Raw genomic sequence first — 20,352 nt, forward strand, 5'->3', positions numbered from 1 at the left:
TTCTTTTGTATGTAAATTCACTTCCAGAGTATAGGAAACCATGGATTGGAGGGATTTGTGGGATGCCTTTATTATTGTGATAAACATAAAAAAATAGCCACATCAGCACAACTGGACTGATAATTTGAATGCACTTTGACTTTACCTATTGCATTGTTTCTGGGCTTTATTCTTTATTGCATTGCCAATGAAATCACTCTAGTTTTGTAGTTAGTCTAATAAGAATTCTCACCCCCCTCTAAATGCCAGTCTTTCATATGAACTTTTTCATTTATAATTAAGGCTTTTCTACTTCTACTATTTTAAGGATAAGCTCCAATATTGTGGGCACCAAAAGGGCTGATACACCCCAACAAATGTCAGGGGGAGGGGGGTATTTGGGGAAAACTCACCATCAGCGTGCCTCCTGGTGGCTGCCATATTTTTTCTCCAAAAAGTACATGGAATTATACTTTGTAATGATGTACCATTGCTGTGATGAGGGGTTTGAGGTGGAGGAAACCCCTCAGAAACTCCAATTAGAGTAGCATTATGACAGATTTTTCTTCTTCTGGTGGCAGATGGTGAGTTTCGCCCCAAACCAAAAATTCTTCTTCCCAAAATAGCAGAAAATATTTCACATCGCATAAATGAGACAGTAAAATGAGGGGTATTTGGGAATTGACTTTTTTTTTTTTTGTAAATATGATCCATTTTTAATACCTTTGTATAAACATTCTTATATATTCAAGTGTGTCTTAAAATGTACAAGTGCTTAATATCTACTTGAGTTGCATAAAAGCATTCATTTAAGCTTCTTTATACCTTTCAATTATGGCATCAACTTAATATATTCTTATATCATTTTGTGTTCAAGCTACATTTTGAATAAACATCTATATTGATAAATTAAAAGCAAAGTAATACTTGTGGCCATAAACATGTGGTTTCAGTGGGAAGGGAAGTCTTATGTTTAAGCAGTGGTGGCTGCATTCATCTTAAAATACATGCTGCAGGTAGGATTGCCTGCTAACATCTTATACAGAGCATCTGAAGAGGATGAGCAAGATCAAAGCACTTAAATACTGATAATATGTGCCTCTTAGTGGTTATTGTTATTCACTTTAAAATACCTGCTTTTCCCACAGGCATGGAACCCGTTGTGCTGGAGAAGTAGCAGCTACAGCAAACAATTCACACTGTGTAGTAGGAATTGCATTTAATGCCAGAATTGGAGGTAAGTGCAACTATCTCATATCATTAAAATAATAACACTGCAATACCTATTCAGAATTAAGTCCCACTTGGTTCAATGAAGCACACTCTCAGGTAAGTGTGCATACAGCTGCAATTGTAAACACATTTACTAGGATGTAATCCCCGCTGAATATAATGAAACTTTCTAATGAGTACGCATGTTTCAGATTGTGCTACAAGTATCATTTCTACATTTTTGAACAAGATGTAATATATACTTCAAGAAGAAAGTGATGAACTCTTTTAATAGGAAAATCTTATAGTGTGGTGGCATATAGTAGTAATTTATACAAGTTTTTGCTCAAAGACCGCTCTTTTAAATTGCTACAGAGACCAGAAAAGCCAGTGATGGTTTTTACATTGGCTTTCGCATAATTCTTACTTAAAAGAGTTTCACCACAGCTCAACATTTCATGACCTACGTTAAAATACTGTTGCCTATGTTTCTAGGAAGAAAACGTCTCTGCTCTAGGGAGGAATGAACAACTAGAGTGTCTTTGATAGCTTTTACAAATTTTGAGCAAAGATTTTAGACAGCCAATCATGTTTTTGGGATATGGTTTTCCACTGCATTTAAACAAATATTCTTGTAACCTTTCCATGGTAGATAGGTCACATATGTAGCTTCTCATATATATTTAATATGCAGGGGATATATGAATTAACTTATACAAATCTAGTTGAAGAATCTATATGATTTCACTCTAGAAATAGAAAATGTATATTTTCGCATCAAGACATATAAATGTTGATTTAATCTAAGTGCCCATTCACACACTGTTTCCTCATGGATCCCATGAGTAGATGGAGTGTGTGAATTGCATGTGCGTTTGTACAGTATATGCCAAATTTGCATGATCCTTTCCTTCGACAACAGCAACGTGAAGGATATGAGGAATGCAACACTCTAAGTGTTTGAAAGGAAATTATTTGCATCTTTATTTCTTTATTTATAGGCTAGTGTTTTACATTGAGGTAGAATCTACCCTTTAGTTTAGTTCATTACGTAGGTGGAGACTAATGTATGAGGATTATTGTATCCATGTCGTTTAGGGGCAGTGAAAATGGTTAAACTCCAACTATTTTGTAGAAGAACTTCGAATATCTCTGATAAATACACTTCCTCCTGTCCACTTCCAGTTCTTCACATATTTCCATTAAACTGACTAAAATTAAATTTCACTGTCCAACTTTCTGAATAGAAACTCAATTTATTATAAAGTGGAGATCAGAGGGGGAAAAACTCAGGTAATATTAGAGACCACTCCATTCTGCAGTGAGGATTTCTTGTTGTAATGGATGAACTAAGAGTCCATGTTTTGTTTGAGGTAGTTTTTTGTGGGTAGGGAATTGTAAGTCAGAGGAAGAAACAAAGCAATGAAATTTAAAAGGTGGTAAATGTGAACTAGGAAAAATGCTCACTTTGACCTTAAGAGTGATATTTAATGCAAAAGTATGTTGCAGACATAATATATTGAAATAAAATACTATTGAATAATGAATAGTGTTTGCATATTGAAATAAAATACTATTGAATAATGAATAGTGTTTGCCAGGTACAGCGCTAAGATCTCCCTTTACCTTTAACAATAAAAGGGAACAACTGTGCTGCACCTGGAAGAATTCTGCATTGTCAAGGCTGACTGTCTCTTTCACTGTCTGACCCACACGCCAACACACACATTTGAAAAACCATGTGTTAAACAGGCTTAAAACCATGGAAGGTTTGTAGCTTAGCAGCATGTTTTCCCAGAAGTATGTTTTGTTTTTTAACTTGGTGAGTCCTATGGCTTAGAATGTTGGACAAATGTGTTTAATCCACATTTTTAAACAAACACACCTAATTTGCACCTCCCAGAGTACTATGTGGAAAAGAATGCAATTATTCTTCAGATTGTGTGATTCTCCAAATTCTGTGATACAGTTCATGGCTCAAAAATGCATATTTTATGGGGAAATGTTATGGAAATTTAAACCACTAATTGTGGGAAATGCATAGAATTTAAAAGCAATTCTTGTGCATTTTAAATTAAAAATTTTCAGAAAACAAGATGGAACAGACTTAAGATTGAACTGACACAGAAAAGCAGAACTGTACCTTCTGCCCCTGTCCCCAATATCACATGTTCACTAGTCATAGCCCTCAGTGTTCAAACATTGATGTTGCATACAATTCCTCTATGTTGACGTCCTTGCTCAATATCTGGACTTCAGGTATGAAACTAAGGAGCCATGTATTGTTGTTGTTGGTGGGACCAGCAGTCAGCCCCACTGCCACTTCTGCACATGGACCCGTTTCAGGTGGACACCCAATTTTCATATAGCGACATATAAATGAGGTGCAGCACAATTGTAAGCATGCGTAGCCCAAATTAAGTCCTTCGGAGTTCAATGGTACTGACTTTCTAGTGTGTTCAGGATTTCTGCTTTTCTCTCAGAAAGCTCTGCAGAGGGCACTACCTTAATTCACCTCAGAACCTGTTTACTTTTCTAAGTATGCAGTTCTGATCTATTCACTAATAGGGAGTGAAAGATTTAATCCCCTGAAGGAGAAATATTTAGTTATATTTTTGTTTCCTTATTAGAATTACTAGCTCTAGATACAAAGAGGGCTTCTAGAAAGTATTGCTAAGTATTTTCCATTAGAGACCCGTCATACCCTCAAAGAGCAATGGCTCTGAGTGCTTCCTGGGGGAATCTTTGGCTTTTAAACCAGTTTATGTTCATGTGGTAGACACATCTTTAGGCAGAGAAAGGCTAATGGTACACATGAGCAAATGATCTCTAATATTAAGTATTGGTAGTATCCTGGCTGTGAATTTGTTGGTCATATAAATATTTGTCAGGATTTGTAAAATCTTCCATGTTTCTACTTATCTGTATTTAAATAAATAGAACAACAACATCTATGGTCTTTGATATTTGTCGAAACACTATGGAGTAGTACCTCAGTTTTCCTAATTTTTGGAAAATGAGGGCATAAATTGGATGTACATTCAAATGCAGATGCTACCCATTACGTTAAATATGATGTGTATTTTGGGATATGTATTCAGATGCTCATGCCCTCCCAGCCAGTTTGCACAACAATGTTCACATTCAGCTGTGAATAATTTTTCTTCCTAACAGAAAGTAAATCAAATAGACTTGGATAGAAGGTGGCTTCAGGATAATTGTCCTTGCCAGGTGTAGCTACAATATATGAGCTGGAAATTAAACCAATGGCATCTATCGTTCTATGGGACTTGCTTTCCTTCTTATGCTGATATTATGCAGATATTAAAATGAGCATCCAGATCATGCCTATTTGCAACAACTGAGCTGTTCTGTTATCTGCACATTGAACCTTAACCTATGCTTAAGGACCATCATGCATGATCCAAGTACAGTAGATCTGTACCCAACACATTTAACGATTCTGGCCTACATGTTATAGGTTGGATCCAGAATCTGCCTCCTGCAAGGGGAAGGGCTCTGCTTGTGTAAGGTCCCTCCATTTGAATTTTGGGGATTTCCCCCCCTACACCTACACGCACACCCCTTGGCTTATCCCATTCAGCAGGGTCTCTGACTCTCTATGTAGCAAGTCCTCTTCTGTCAGTACAGTTGAAACAGCATAAACTTGGATCCAACCCCTTTGCATTCTGTGCATGTCTACCTATGCAATTATTATCATTATTTATTTATAATACTTATTTATAACCTGCCTTTTGTCCAATGCTGGGCCTCAAGGCAGCATTACAAAATTTAAAGCATATACATTTAAAACTAATAGAGATATACAAAACTATATTAAACATATTCCAATATTAAAACATTTAAACATTTAAAATGACAATTTTAAAAGTCCTTGGCACAGACAAAGGTCCAGATCATTCACCAAAGGCCTGCCGGAACAAAAAAAGCATTTGCCTGCCTCCTAAAGCACATCAGGGAGGGAGCCAGTCTAGCTTCCCTCGGAAGAGAGTTCCAGAGCACTGGAGCAGGCACTGAGAAGGCCCTCCCCTGTCTTCCCACCAGGCGCACCTGTGATAGTGGTGGGTCTGAGAGAAGGGCTTCCCCTGAAGATCTTAAAGCGCAGGCAGGCTTGCAAGGGAGAATACGGTCTTTCAGATAACCTGGACCCGAGCCATATAGGGCTTTATAGGTCATAACCAGCACTTTGAATTGTGCCCCGAAACAAATTGGAAGCCAGTGGAGCTGTTTTAACAGCGGAGTTGTATGCTCCCTGTAACCAGCCCCAGTCAGCAATCTAGCTGCAGCTCTTTGAACCAGCTGAAGTTTCCAAATACACTTTAAAGGCAGCCCCACGTAGAGCGTGTTACAGTAATTGGGATGTAACTAAGGCATGTGTCACTATCAATGGTCATATACAGGTAATTGCTAAAGGTGCCTTTAATATATTATGTACCAAAGCTATCCAGTATACTTCAAGAACCTCTTAACTATATAGTATTACATAAAACCATCAATTAAAAACAATAAAACCAAACGTGTTTCAACCCAATATGGTCTTCCTCAGTGGTATACTCAAATTAACATACATATGAAGTTCAGAAAATTGTTTTTGGATCGTTTTGGCCTGCAAGTCAAGAGAGTATAACGTTAGCTACATTCATGTTTATGCTGGAGCTACAGGGTTTTTTAAAAAATATTATTATTATTATTATTTATTTATATAGCACCATCAATGTACATGGTGCTGTACAGAGTAATCAAAAATCTTTATTCCTTCTTGATCTTTGTTTCAATTTACCACTATTCTGTTGCTTCTTTTAAAAAAAAGGCTATAAAAAGCCTACTGGATTCAGGTTGTTTCTCAAGCTAGTGGCTTTTATGTATGCCATCCTGTCCCACCTGATAAGGTGGCTTAGGACTGACAAAGAGCTATTTTCTAGAATTGAAGGTATAAACAGAAAACATATTTAGGGAATTGGTAATTACAGTAATAGTTTTTGAAAAAATTGCTATATACTGAGGTAGAATGATAATGTATATTTAAATCTAATTGACTTAAAGCTAAAATACTTACATGCAACAGGTCTAGCACTACTTGTGATACTTCAGTATGTTACTATTCAGGCTGCTAGTAGAGACAAACTGCTAAGCTGTTAGGATCCTTATGTACTGCTGAAGGTAGTTAAAGCCCAGATGTAGTAAATTAGGGTTAATTATGCTGTTGACCAGAACTAAAACTAAAGAACTAAAATTCATCATTCCAAATAGATGAATGGGACTCATTGTCATGTTAACTGTAGCTATCAGAAATATTCCTTGTATATAAATTAATTGTCCCTGCAGGTGAGCATTACCAATTGAATTGCAAATTAGGCTCAAAGGACATGCATAGCAGATAGCAAAGGTAGCAAGGTGTCACCAATACAGTTGCAAATAAAACAACTGTTATAGTCAGAGTTATAGTCATTAGACCTAGTGCATAGCCATCCAATTAATCTCCTTGTTTAGGCCAACTGGGGATTTTGTCTTTAGAGTGACGATCCAAAAAACTTCACGTTGTTGGAGTGTATGCTGTGTGGACTGTTCATGTCCCCCAACTCCTGGCCACTGCTGAAATCTGGTCATCCAGGCTCAGGGCTGAATCCAGAAGTACACCCAAGCTGCAGACCTGTGTCTTCAGGGGGAGTGTAACCCCATCCAGCACAAGCTGAATCCCTATTCCCTGACTGGCTTTCGACCGATAAGGAACACCTCTGTCTTGTCTGGATTAAGCTTCAATTTGTTTGCCCTCATCCAGTCCATTACAGCCAACAGACACCAGTTTAGCACAGAAACAGCTTCCTTGGAATTGGGTGGAAAGGAGTAGTAGAGTTGGGTGTCATCAGCGTACTCCAGATAACCTCTCCCAAACTCCGGATAACCTCTCCCAACAGTTTCATGTATATGTTAAATAGCATGGGGGACAAAACCGAATCCTGAGAAACAAACGAGTTTCTCTTATTTTCTAATGCTATGTTACTTCAGTGGATTTTCCTACTCACCAACAGTATTGGTATAAATTAATGGAGGATATAGCTTGCTAAATAGCAATTATTTACTTTCAGTGCAACTTCTCTGTATACACAGTTTAGTGTTTTGCATAATCTACCTGCATTTATTCAATGAACTATGATTTTATTTATAATGTTGAATAATCATACCTGTTAATTTGGAAGTGAGATGGGGCCACCCAAAATAAATTAGTAAAGAAGTATATACATTGAAAATTAAATGAAAGTTCAAGTAAATTAAAAGAAAGTTTTTAAATAACTGTATCAGCCTAGCAGTTAAGTCTATGGATGAGGGCAGTTGAGCCATGGAATATTGCAGAGAAAACAAAGGGCATTCCCACTTGAGTCTTGAACACCTTATAATACCACTTCTGTGGAACCACCCCTGGTAGCCACTTGGAGCAGAGCCTTCAGATATGTGCCTAAAAGACTAAATACAAGGTGCTATAATATTGTGCCCATGCTTGCAGGCTCACAGTCTGAATCAGACAAGACACATGAGAAAAATGGGGAGGGAAAAGCGAAACCAGAAGTGAGAGACTAAGGGCCAGTCTACATGGAAACAGAATAAGAAGTTCATTCTGGTTTTATCCGGATTTACATGAAATCGGTTTTGGTTTATCAGCAGCACATGAAGCAAGAAAAGTGGAGTATACACTTCCTAAAAATCCACTTTCATGAGTCACACAGCACCTAAGATTGTTTAGCTTGGGAAAAAGGAGGCTAAGGGGAGACATGATAGAGGTATACAAAATTATGCATGGTATGGAGAATGTGGATAGTGAAACATTTTTCTCCCTCTCTCAAAATACTAGAACCCAGGGTCATCCCATGAAACTGATTGGTGGGAGATCCAGGACAAATAAAAGGAATTACTTCTTCACCCAGTGCATAGTTAAATTATGGAACTCACTACTACAACAATCAAACTGGATGGCTTTAAAAGGGGGTTGAATAAATTCCTGAAGGCAAAGGCAATCAATGGCTATTAGCCCTGATGGTTGTGTGCTATCTCCAGTATTTGAGGCAATAAGCCTGTGTGCACCAGTTGCTGGGGAACGTGGGTGGGAGGGTGCTGTTGCACCATGTCCTGCTTGTTCATCCCTGGCCGATTGCTGGTTGGCCACTGTGTGAACAGAGTGCTGGACTAGATGGACCCTTGGTCTGATCCAGCATCAGGGCACTTCCTGTGTTCTTATGTTCTTATGTTGGGTGGGCAGAGTCCAGCTAGTAGAGTTGAACATCTTCAACCCCATAGATGCTGCTCAGTGAAGTTTACTTGAAGCGCTGAATTAAGCAGCTGTAGCTTACTCTACACCTCTCTTCTTCCATCAAGCATTGCAATATTGTAAAAGATTAAAAGAGCACTGCTTGATATTGTGAATGGGAAACAGAAGCCACTTGATCTCAATGGGTGAAGCAGCTACTGCGCGCTTGTGAATACTTGAAAGAGCACTGCTGAGCTATTATGAAACAGAGTCTCCTTCATCTCAATGGGGTGGCCCCATCCCTTGATGAGGTCACAGTCAGGGCACAGAAATAGGCATACCCAAGATTTTAATGCAGGGGCACAGGGCACACTGCAGCAGCTCCGCCCAGGAGCCACGTTAAAGGGGGGAAAGATGCACTAAAAGGACTTTCTGAAAATGTGCTTTTTCAGAGGGAAGCTGCTTATGGTGGGGGTTTGCTGCTGATTGGCAACAGTGTCATCTGTCACAAATGACCCAGAAGTGCTTTCTCTCCACACTAAATTGGGGTGAAGCTTAACGAGAAGAAACGGAAAGGCACAAGAAAAGATATGTTTTGAGCTGTTTTTGAAAACAAAGCTAGAGAAGAAATGCACAGGGTAAAAGAAAATGTTCTCACTTTTGCATATTATGTCGGAAATGCAGAAATGGGATAGTCTAATCACCCACACCTCCACTCTTACTGCTTCTGCAACATGTGAATCTCCACTGTTAATGTCTCTTACCTTAGAAGATGAGTTATTAACACATCTTCTTGTGAAAGAGTTCTATCCTAATTAATGTGAACCGACATCAAGGAAGAGTCCCTGGAAACCACTCCTGAGAGTTGGGAACCCTCTAGAATGGCACAGGGGGCTACAGCAGAAAGGAGAATAGTGAATATTTGTGAATATGTGAACCCCCTGGCATTAATAGAAGTTCCTTTTACTTATCCATGAACACCTTTGGATTTAAGCCAGTGTACACATTGAAGCATTAGAGAAAAGGAAGTAGTAAATGATTATATGCTACCGGATATTATCAAAAGTGAGTTGCTGTGCTAGATGGATTGTTGATTTGGCCCAGTGAGGCAGTTTTTATTATTACAGTGCTTGTCAGTTTCATTTTTTGTTTGTTAGTTTTTGTAGCCCTAGTACATAGAAATGTTTTTAATAGCAAGGGGTAGCTCTTTATTGTTGCTGCATTATTGTTTTGGAAGTTACAATGGGACGTAGATACTTTGTTATTGGGCTAGGCTAAAACTTGACTGAAAAACAATTTATCTGAGTTATGATGAAACAGATGTAGTTAGTCTCTCTCTATAGGTACAAGGATATTTTTATAACATTAAATGAGCCTGAAGCTAAAGGTTTTGAAATAGATCTGGTTGCCACTAAAAACAGCAACCCTACATCTCCTATTCCTTCTCACACCTGAACTTTAAAATGTGTACTGAAATTAGGGTGACCATATGAAAAGGAGGACAGGGCTCCTGTATCTTTTGTTGCATAGAAAAGAGTTGCATAGAAAAGAGAATTTCAGCAGGAGTCCTTTGTATGCATATCGCACTTGGTGAAATTTCCTCTTCATCACAACAGTTAAAGCTGCAGGAGCTATACTGTGATCATATTTACAAGAGGGCAGGGCACCTGCAGCTTTAACTGTTGTGATGAAGAGGGAATTTCACCAGATTCCCCATATATACAAATGACACCTGCTGAAATTCGCTTTTCAATACAACTGTTAAAGCTACAGGAGCCCTGTCCTCTTTTTCATATGATCACCCTACTGAAATGCCATCATGTTTTGTATTCCCCATTGCCACAAGTAGCCATCAATGAAGGGGAGCAGCAAAACCAAAATCATGACAACATCATGCATTTTGTATGAAGTTACAGGAGACCAGGAGACATGCTTCTGCTTTCAGTGGTAGTCACATATCCTTTGTAATATATCATTCCAGCCTAAATTCCTTTGTTAAATTCTATTATTTTCACTTAAATCTTTTTCTTTATTTAGCAGTTGCATGAGCATTTTTATCATTGGTTACAGTCATCAATAATTTCTTTTTAATCATAGTAATTCATTTGGTACTGAGGGAGGAAGAAAATATAATACTCTGTGTGGTTCCTTGGAAATTGAAGGTAAAATCACAATGCTATTAAAATCTATGGCCAAAAGTGTATTGATTTTTGCCAGCACCAGATTCCACTGTATCAAAACTGACTGGCCTCTTGAAGATTACATTTTTCCTACCACCATTTGCCAAAATGTTTTGAAGAATGCTCTGTTTCTTCTGTTATAGCATAACAGAAGAATTAGTGCAGGAATGACTGACAACAGGGGCCAGAATAGAATCATGGGTGGGGTTAGTGTCAGTTGAGAAAGTCAATTAGAATTTGGACAGAGAAAGTAAGTGAGATGTCAGAGAAAGTTAGCTGAGTTAAGATGGAAAGATATAGTGAGAGGAATTAGGGGCCAAAGTTAAAGCTAATTAAGTTAGCAAAGACAGAGGTGTTAAATGGGATCAGAGGGAGATTATGAATAAAAGCCTGGTGATAAGGATGTTAAAGAGGGGAGTGAACGGTGTTACATTAGGTTATTAAATAGAACCATTATTATACTTTATAATATGTATTTATTCTGTATGTTATGTTCCATAAATAAATAAATAAATGTTTAATGTTGTAACTACCTGGTTTCTATTATGGGTAGAATTTGCCTCATGTTTCTGTCTTTGGTATACATATCTAAGTATATAACAGGGAGTGTCTTGCTGCTGTCCTGCAGGTTATTTTGTAGGATAATAGGGGTCTAGACTTAGTAGATCAGGCGAGTGACTTACTCAGTGGCCTTTAGGGGCCAGGGCCATGTATGGCAGAGGTGGGAGAAGCTAGGTCAAGTTCTACAGGTAGATTTATAGGTGATTTGCAGGAGATTGGCAAGGTTTTCTGAATTCCAATTTTCAAACAATAGCAACAGCTAAAAAGTCCCCCCTCCACCATAAATTAGGATTCTGGGAGAAAATCAGGAGTGGGGTTGTTTGTGAAGGGACTTGTTAGTTTGGGGAAAGCATAGGAAATGAACATCTTAGTTCTGATTACAAATTCCTGTTCCAAGAAACCTGTTCCTTCATTCTTAGTGTACGGCCCAAATCACTATTTTGCACCTTGGCAGTGGTTGGTGGACCTTGGGGCTCTGTTAAAAAATAGTAGAACCTAAAAGCCTGGTGTCTGCCTATGCCTATTGTAGGGGATGCCTAGATATGTACACATAGTCTACTAGTTCAAATATAATGGGAACCTATAGTTAACTGTGGCTTCCCGGCTGTTTTCCTCTTTTGCATGGAAGCAGAAACAATGGGCGTGTCTAGACCATGCCTTATCCCGGGAATCAACCCAGGATCACCCCTGTGCGTCCACATGACACACAGGGGGTCCTGGGAGCAAGGAGGGAAGATCCCTTCATTTCCCTAGGATAACCAGGATGGCTTTTAACCCGATTTTTCCCATGGTCTTGGGATCATCCCAAGACCACGAGAGGTGTGGATGACCATCCCAGTTTCATCTCAGCTCCTCACGAGTAAACGTGAGGAGCCGGTCACAGAGCTCTTCAGGCGCTCTGTGCCCATCAGGGGCAACAAGCAGGAGCAGTGGTTTATTTATTTTTTAAATGACCTTTTTGTTGGAGCGCACGTGCACTCATCTTCAGTAAAAAAGGGGGGAGAAATTGGCAGGCGCGACATCCTCCTTCCTCCCTGGACGTCGTGTGGACAATGGTGAGGATCTTGCGATCAGCATATTGCTAGATCCTCCCCCTTTCCCTCCCCTGGTGTAGACATGCCTGAAGTCTCTTTGTTCACATGTATGAACATACATTGGTTTATTAAGCCAAGATTTGGTCATCCATATGTTGCCATGTTAAACTGCAAGCAACAAATAGCAAATAGTGCTCCACCTGTACTGGTTCACTATAGTGCTAATTCAAATATAGAGTGCACATGCTTTGCACACATAAAGTCTCAGAATCAGCTTCTTGCATCTCCACTGAAAAGGATCTCAGGGAGCAGAGCTTGGAAAGAAGTGGGACTTGAAAAAGTGTTTATTCTTTTTTTCATAAAGAAAAGTTCACAATGAGATCAGTATTTGGACAAGCATTATCTCAGGAAGCATGGGTAGCTTTTTGTGTGAACTTCGCAGTATGTTCATCATGCAATTTCAAATCAATTAGAACCGGGGGTGGGGGAGGAAGGAAAAGGGAAAGCAGAGCTTTACCAACAAAACAGCAAAGGCTTGTGTTAATTGGAATTTTAAGAACTAGATAAACACTCATTCTAATTCATACCAAAGACAGGAACAAAGCTGTTATATTTTATAATTAAAAGATGCTAATTTAGTTTATAAATAGAACTGTTAGATGAGATGAGAAAATAGTTCTCTATGTTTACTGTGGGTTGTCAAGACATGGTTTCCTGTACAGCCTGGTGAGCCTTTAATTTGACCCTCTGCTCTGATGGCATGATAGAAATTACATTTCAAAAGAGAATAAGGAAGCTCCTTTTTGGTATAAATTGAAATATGGGCCTGCTTGCCATTCTTTGAATGAAGATACATTTTAGATAAGTAATTCATTGTTGTACATATGCAGCTTCCAGTCTGTCTCTGTAAACAGATTATCTCCTGGCAGTGTCTAAGATTTTCAGTGTGAGGAGCAGGACCAGGGCCAGATTTGGTGGGGTCTCAGTGACCATCTCCCAGTGGTCCCTTTGGTGATGGTCACTACCTCTACTCTCCTTAACTGGATAGTGGCAGGTGGTACAGCAGTAGAAGAGGAGGAGGAGGAGCCCATTTAGCCAGCTGATGCTGCTACTGGCATCTACCAGTTTAATTCCCCCACAATTCCTCTGGATTCCTGAGGTAGTGTTGCTGTTGTTTCCCAGAAGTTTTGTGGGACAATTAAAATGGTGGGCACCAGCCCACAGCCACTTGGTCTCCAATGCAGAGAAAAACACCAGGCCCAGGTTCCTCTAGTTAGCATTTTGGGTTAGTAGTTGGCCCTGCTGAGGCCTCAGGCTGCCATCAGTACTAACCCCTGATGTCGAGTCTGGTTAGGAGATATACTTCAATATCCAGAGACACACTGCCTGAAAGGGCCTTTTTAATACTAGCATCCAAGGTTTAGAATTTGTTGTCCCAGAAGAAATGCCTTACTTCTTCCCTACCACTTTTTAGGCAGCAGGTCAAGACAACAGGATAATGGTTAAAAACATTCTGGCAGTTTTATTCTTCTGCTGCTGCTGTTTTATCTCATACTTTTGCTGATATACTGGTTGCTCATATGTGTGTGTCATAAATGCTCCATATGGACAGAAAGACAAGAAAGAGATTTTTTTTAATAAATAAAAGAATGCCTCTTTGATTAAGAAACTGGAGTTCTACGTGGAGACATCTCCCTGTTTTTATCATATTATACCAGTGCTTTGCCAGCTGCACTGTACTTTCCCAGCTGCATTGCATCCCAGTCTTTATCCAAGAACAATCTTAAGGTTTTCCTTTGATATCCTGTTCCATGTGTCCCTGCCAAATGAAGGGACGTGGGTGGCTACTAAGGACAGGACCTTCTCAGTGGTGACACCCAAGCAATAGCATCCCCAGAGACAATTACCTGACCTTTATGTTCTTCAGCGTGAGGTGAAGACCTTTTTATTCATCCAAGTCTTTTAAACATTTCTTGGGCTCTCGCTGTTTTAGTATGTTTTTTAATCTGAACTACTGATTTTTTTAATGCTGTCTGAACTAGAAGGGTAGATTTATGCTGCATTTTTATTGTTTGTTGTTTTAAATTGTTGTATTTTGTATTTTTAATCCTTTATGTTTGTCTTGATCTGTAAGCCGCCCAGAGAATATTTGTTGATGGGCAGCCTTATAAATCTGATAAACAAATCAGTTAAATTTGTTTTTCTTTTCAAGGAGTACGGATGCTAGATGGTGATGTTACTGACATGGTAGAAGCAAAATCTCTTAGCCTCAATCCCCAACATATACATATCTACAGTGCTAGCTGGGGTCCTGATGATGATGGGAAGACAGTTGATGGACCTGCTTCTTTAACACGCCAGGCCTTTGAGAATGGCGTCAGAACGGTATGTTTGTACACACACATACTCTATTTCTGCACTTGCAAAAAAACCACCACCCCAACAACAATAGCTTTCTAACTGGACATCCATTTCCAAACTATAGTTTTTATACACATGTAGGGGTATTCATGTGATGACTGGCGCATAGGGCTGCAACACCACTGGCCCCACACATTGGATATTTACACATTGGCCTGGCTATCTGCAGTGAGGAAACTTACATGTGAGCAGCTGTTCACATCTAGGCTTCCACACAATTGGGACCCTGCACAATTGGGAGTCCCAATAGTGTGGAAGCCTGTGCTTAAGCTTCATTCATAGGAGTCCTTCCTGCAGACACCTGCACCAATTCATGGGCATCCAGGGTGCAGGGCCAGTTATTAGCGTAGCCCTACTCCACGGTCATCACATAACAATCCCTTGATGCAGGAGTGATGAATGTTTTTTGGCCCAGGGCCAAATTACAATTTGGGTAGGGTCTCAAGGGTTCTATTCCATCAGTGGGCAGGGCTAAGGGCATGGGTCAGGACCAAGGACAGAGAGAACAAACTAGACAGGGCCAGATGTAATTCTTCGCAATTCTGACATTTCCCCATCAATACAAAACACAATACAACATTCTATGTCTGTCTACTCAGGAGTAAGATCCAGTGCAACAGCTTTCATACCTGCAACAGACAGCTCAATTCTATGCAACAGTTTTCAAGCCTACAACCAAGCTCAAGTGCCTTTAAATAGTATTTTAACTCCAACCAGTCATCAGAACTAACAGTAGAAGAAGCTTGCAGGCTGTATGGAGAACCCCCATAGGCTGCATTGAGCCCATGGACCAGATGTTACCCATCAGGGGGGATCTACACTACTGCTTTAAAGCACTTTATAACAGTTTTGACAACTGTTGGGGCCCAGGGCACACTGCATATACAGTTTTCAAAACGTACTTTAAAAGCACTTTTAAAGCAGTAGTGTAGATTCCCTCCCCACTGTCTTAATGCATATAACTTGTGAAGGAGGTTCATGTCAGTGACAAGAGCATTGGAAGTAAAGAGACTTTTATGTAAGAACTCAAAAAAAACTGGTAGGGTTAGAGGCCCCCTTTCATTGTAGTGCTTTAAAATAATAATGCCAACTATCTAAACAGTAAAAAACTTGGCAGATAAGAGTTGCAGTGATGGTAAGTGATTCACCTATTGAATTTTTATGTGTCCATCTCAATTTTAAAGACACAGATATTTTGGGTTCCCTTTTTGGTATAGAAATTAGAAAGCAGCATGACTTGAAATCAAAGGAGCAAAAAGCAAGCTATTCCAGCATTGAGCAGGGGGTTAGACTCAGTGGTCTTATAGGCCCCTTCCTATTCTATGATTCTATAATTATTTAAAGAAAAAGAAAACATTGCTGGGATCCTGTGCCTTTCGATGGCTGCATCTCAGGCAAAACTTGAACAGGGACGACATTCTCTTCATGGAAATACAGCAATGGGAAATGGTGTAGTTATTTCTCCAGTGGAAGCCAAGCGCCATTTGTAATAGTGAAGTCCATATTCCAACACACTTTCAGCCGTTGCACCTATAAACCCTTTGCTACGCATGTTGAAATCATTGGCTTATGTGCAACTAACTCTATGGGTTTGAACTAGAAGGCTCTTAGATCTTTTCAACAATCCCCTATTCATTTTCTGACAGAGTGTGCGCTTCTCTTTTTGTTGTTTCTTCTAGTTCTAACAATTCAGCTCTCTTTTTACAGTATCTTTGGCAAATCATGTAATCTTAATAGGCTTAGTGTTCCTTTAAAGTCTGCCAGCTGGACAGTAGTACTCAGATTTTAAGAAGAGGCAGGAGCACTGAATTTTCAAGCACTTATTATTTATATCACTTATTTGTAAACATTAAACATGGACACTAACTGTGTACTCAGTAGTAAGCCTCATTGAATTCAGTAGGACTTACTCTCATGTAAATGTGTATAGAAGAACTGTAGCCTATGGCTGCAATTCTATGCACACTCCATTTTTTCAGAATAAATACCCATAGAAGTGCACTGCACATTCTGATGTCTAATTTCTCTGCTTTATGTTTTCTACCTTTCCACACTCACCAACTACCCAGCTATGTTTTATTTATTTACTTCATACATTTATATCCTGCCTTTCTTCTGCTAGTGAATTCAAAGTGATATCAATAGGGATTTCCAGGCAGATTCCCATCCAGGCACTGACCTGACCCAAGTCTGCTTAGATTCAGCAAGGTAGCTGCATTATATGTATACAAGACCATACCCATTCCATCCAGAATTGAGAAGTCTTGAAATAATAAGTCTTGGATTAAAAATTTGTACCTGGATATAGAACTGTTTTATTTTTCATTACTAATGTCTTGTATATAGCAAACCTAAGAAGAAAGAACAACAATAAAACGTTCTTTAAATATATTTATTTATTTATTTATTTATATTTATTTATTGCACTTATATACCGCTCCCCTAGCCAGGGCTCTCTGGGTGGTTTACAGAAATTCTAAAATTAAGATTAAAACGAGTATAAAAAAATTAACATTCTAAAACACAGAACATACACACATAAAGCATTATATCAGAAATATATCAGAAGCAAGACACCAGTGAGGAGGGCTGTGAAACCATTGGATGACAATGGCATTAAAGGAGAGCTAAAGCATTATAAGGAGTTTGCAGAGAAGATGAATGTATTATTTGTCTGTCTTTACTTTAGAAGATTTAGGGCAGATACTCATGCCTGACTTTTTCAAGAAGGTAGCCCGAAGAACTGAAGCAAATAGTAGTGATAAAACATAACATGATTCGTTGTGATAAGACATGAAATGACCCTGTTGACAAACTGAAAACAAAAAAATCACTGGGTCCAAATTATGTCCATCCCTGAGTTCTTAAAGAACTCATATATAAAATTGCAATCTACTAACAAAAACATGTAAGATCAGCCTTTTTGCCAGAGGACTGGAAAGTGGCCAGTGTAACCCAGTTTTGAAAATAGCATCCAGCAAGGTGGGGTCCAGAAATTGCAAGGCCAATTAGTTTAACATCTCATCCAAGTAAATTGCTAGAAAGCATTATTAATGATAAAATTGCTAAGTATATACAAGGAAAATCTTACTAAAGAAGAATCAACATGGCTTGACCTAAATGCTGTCTCACTAAGCTTTGCCTGTTCTTTGAGAGTGTCAACAAGCAGATGGATAGGATCGATCCAGTAGACTTTGTTTATTTTGACTCTTGAAAGGTTCTTGACAAAGTCCTTCACCAGAGACTCCTGAGCAAACTTATAATGGACAGTCAGAATGGTGATTTGAGCTGGTTGTGATTGAACAGGAAAGGTATCTTGGAGGTGGTAGATAGCTTAATGAAAACATTGAACCAATGTGCAGCTGCTGTGAAAGACACAAATTCCATGTTGGAGATCATTAGAAAAGGAATCAATAACAAAACTGCCAGTCTCATAATGGCTTTATGCAAATCTGTTGTGCAACTACACTCAGAATACAGTTGTGGTCACTTCTCCTCAAAATGTATAAACTACTGAAGAAGATGCAGAAGAAAGAAACCAAAATGATTAAGGGGCTGGAACAGGGCCAGCCTTACCACAATGCACAGCAATGGGCCTTTATAGGAAGCAGAACAGGAAATTGCACCATTCCACCCCACCACCTGGTTGCCTCCAGTGGGATGCTGATCTCCCACTGGAGAGCTGCTCTCCCACTGGTGGGCCTCTCTGGAGCAGTTGCATGCCCTAACATTGGATGCCTCTTACTGCAGCCACGGCTGTACCCTGTGAGAGACCAACCAAACTCTCAAGAGAGTATGCTCAAATTCTCACAAGGGCTCAATGAAACTCTCACAAGACCAGTTCAAACTCCCGCAAGAGTGATATCTCACAAGAGTTTGAATGACCTATCGTGGGGATGTGGGCAAACTCTCATGAGAGTCCCACAACCAGGAAGAGGTGGGGCATGTTCTCACTTCATGTGGTAAGCTAAGTTGGGCCGGGGCTAGGCTGTAACAGTTCCCCTATGAAGAAACGGTACAATGTTTGGGGCTTTTTAGCTAAGAAAAAAGATGAGTAAGGGAGGCATGATCTAAGTATGTAAACCATCAGTTTCATACTATCTCTGAACAGCAGTTGCACTCATTTCTTGCTTGTGGGCATCTCATGGGATACTGGTTGGCCACTGTGGAAAGAATACTGGACTGTAGAGGCATTTAGTTTGATCCAACATGGTTCTTTTTATGTTCATTCCAAATCTTGTACTAGAATAAATGTATATAAGCCGAGGCTCCCTCTGTTTTGCCACTTCACGGCATTCTTCTCTGAACAGAAAGGTTAGTCTCATTATGTTTGGAAAAACCTCTCCCATAACTTTTCTCATCGATTCCTGCTGGAAAGATGGAACACAGAATTCAGTAGAAAGAAGCACAATACAAATAAATACTTTTTGTGAGAGACTCACTGTCCCCAAATATAAACATTAAAAGAAAGGGGTCAATGCCTTTTCTGTGTAAACTTTAGTGTACTGTTCCAACAACCAATGAGGGGACAGGTTCAGCAAGCAAGCAAAAGGACTTACTTGGGGTAGAGGGCACAAAGAATTTGGAGTACTACAACAAAAGGAGTCTTTGATTTTGAGTCCTTACATTGATTCCGTACAATTTATTGGGAGGATTCTATGAACTGAAGTTGAGAACTGGAAGTGAGGTCTTTGTCAAAAAAATATCTCACCATAGTGTAGAAGACTGGCTAGGTGACCTGTGTGCTGCTCTGCCTGCTTTCCGGGTGCTACCTGTTGATGGGCAACTTCAAAGCCCCAGCTCTCCCTTATTACGATTCTTTATCTTTAATTTGGGCTTGGACTGGACAGCCCTTCTGCGGCACCACCACCTCACACACAAGGCTTTGATGTGCACACCTCCCTCAGGCTAAGCACCACCACTTAAATACCTGAGGAAGGGTCAAAAAGAAAAGTATAACCTTTCCCTTATAGCAGAAGGAAAAGGTAAGGAGATTTGGAAAAGGCTTTTCTGTGAATATAGCAGGCTGAAGGTTTAATGTAATGTGTTTATTTATGAACCAATAGAGCAGGAGACACAGCCAAACTGACACGTGGTTTTATGGTAGCAAAATAAAGAAAATGTTTGTTGTTTACAGTCCTTAGTTCCTTCAAATTCTATTCAAATCCTGCCTATTCTTAAGAATACTGGTAATAACAAATCTAATAATTTTCACTCACTCCTCACACAACTCCTGACAAGAAATTACACAGCTAAACACATCTACCCTCCAAACCCAATCACCAACCGAACACCTCAGACCACTCAGCTCCCCTATATATATACTCTGACCCCCTTTCCACAGCATCACCAGCCACACCCACTCAGTCCAACATTCCATACTCTCTAGACATAGGCCTTAGCTAGACCTAAGGTTTATCCCGGGGTCATCCCTGTTCATGTAAATGACACACAGGGGATCCCAGGAGCAGGCAGGGATGACCCTGGGACAATCCCAGGATAAACCTTAGGTCTAGCTAAGGCCATAGTCACGTAGACATACCTAAGGGAATAGAAATGTTGGTAACGCCACACCTTCAAACAGAGGATGTTTTCAAATAGAGGATTGTCCTCTGCCAGATCTCCTCTGTACAGTAGGACACCTATCACCCTAGTTCACTCTGCTATGCCCAGATCAAGTATGGATTGAATCTCAGGAGCTGTC

At 39.6% G+C, this 20,352-nt stretch overlaps 1 protein-coding gene across 2 annotated transcripts in view; it reads left to right on the forward strand.

Moving 5' to 3' along the window:
- Positions 1-20,352, forward strand: part of PCSK5 (proprotein convertase subtilisin/kexin type 5) — a 271,693-nt gene that overhangs the window by 88,018 nt on the left and 163,323 nt on the right. For both annotated transcript variants that reach the window (XM_063129354.1, XM_063129356.1), the window contains exons 6-7: positions 1,128-1,216; positions 14,440-14,612. In XM_063129354.1, coding sequence (XP_062985424.1) covers positions 1,128-1,216; positions 14,440-14,612 — 262 coding nt within the window. The remainder of the gene's footprint in view (positions 1-1,127; positions 1,217-14,439; positions 14,613-20,352) is intronic.

This window comes from Elgaria multicarinata, chromosome 6 (genome assembly GCF_023053635.1).
Source record: "Elgaria multicarinata webbii isolate HBS135686 ecotype San Diego chromosome 6, rElgMul1.1.pri, whole genome shotgun sequence".
Classification (NCBI taxonomy): Eukaryota; Metazoa; Chordata; class Lepidosauria; order Squamata; family Anguidae; genus Elgaria; species Elgaria multicarinata.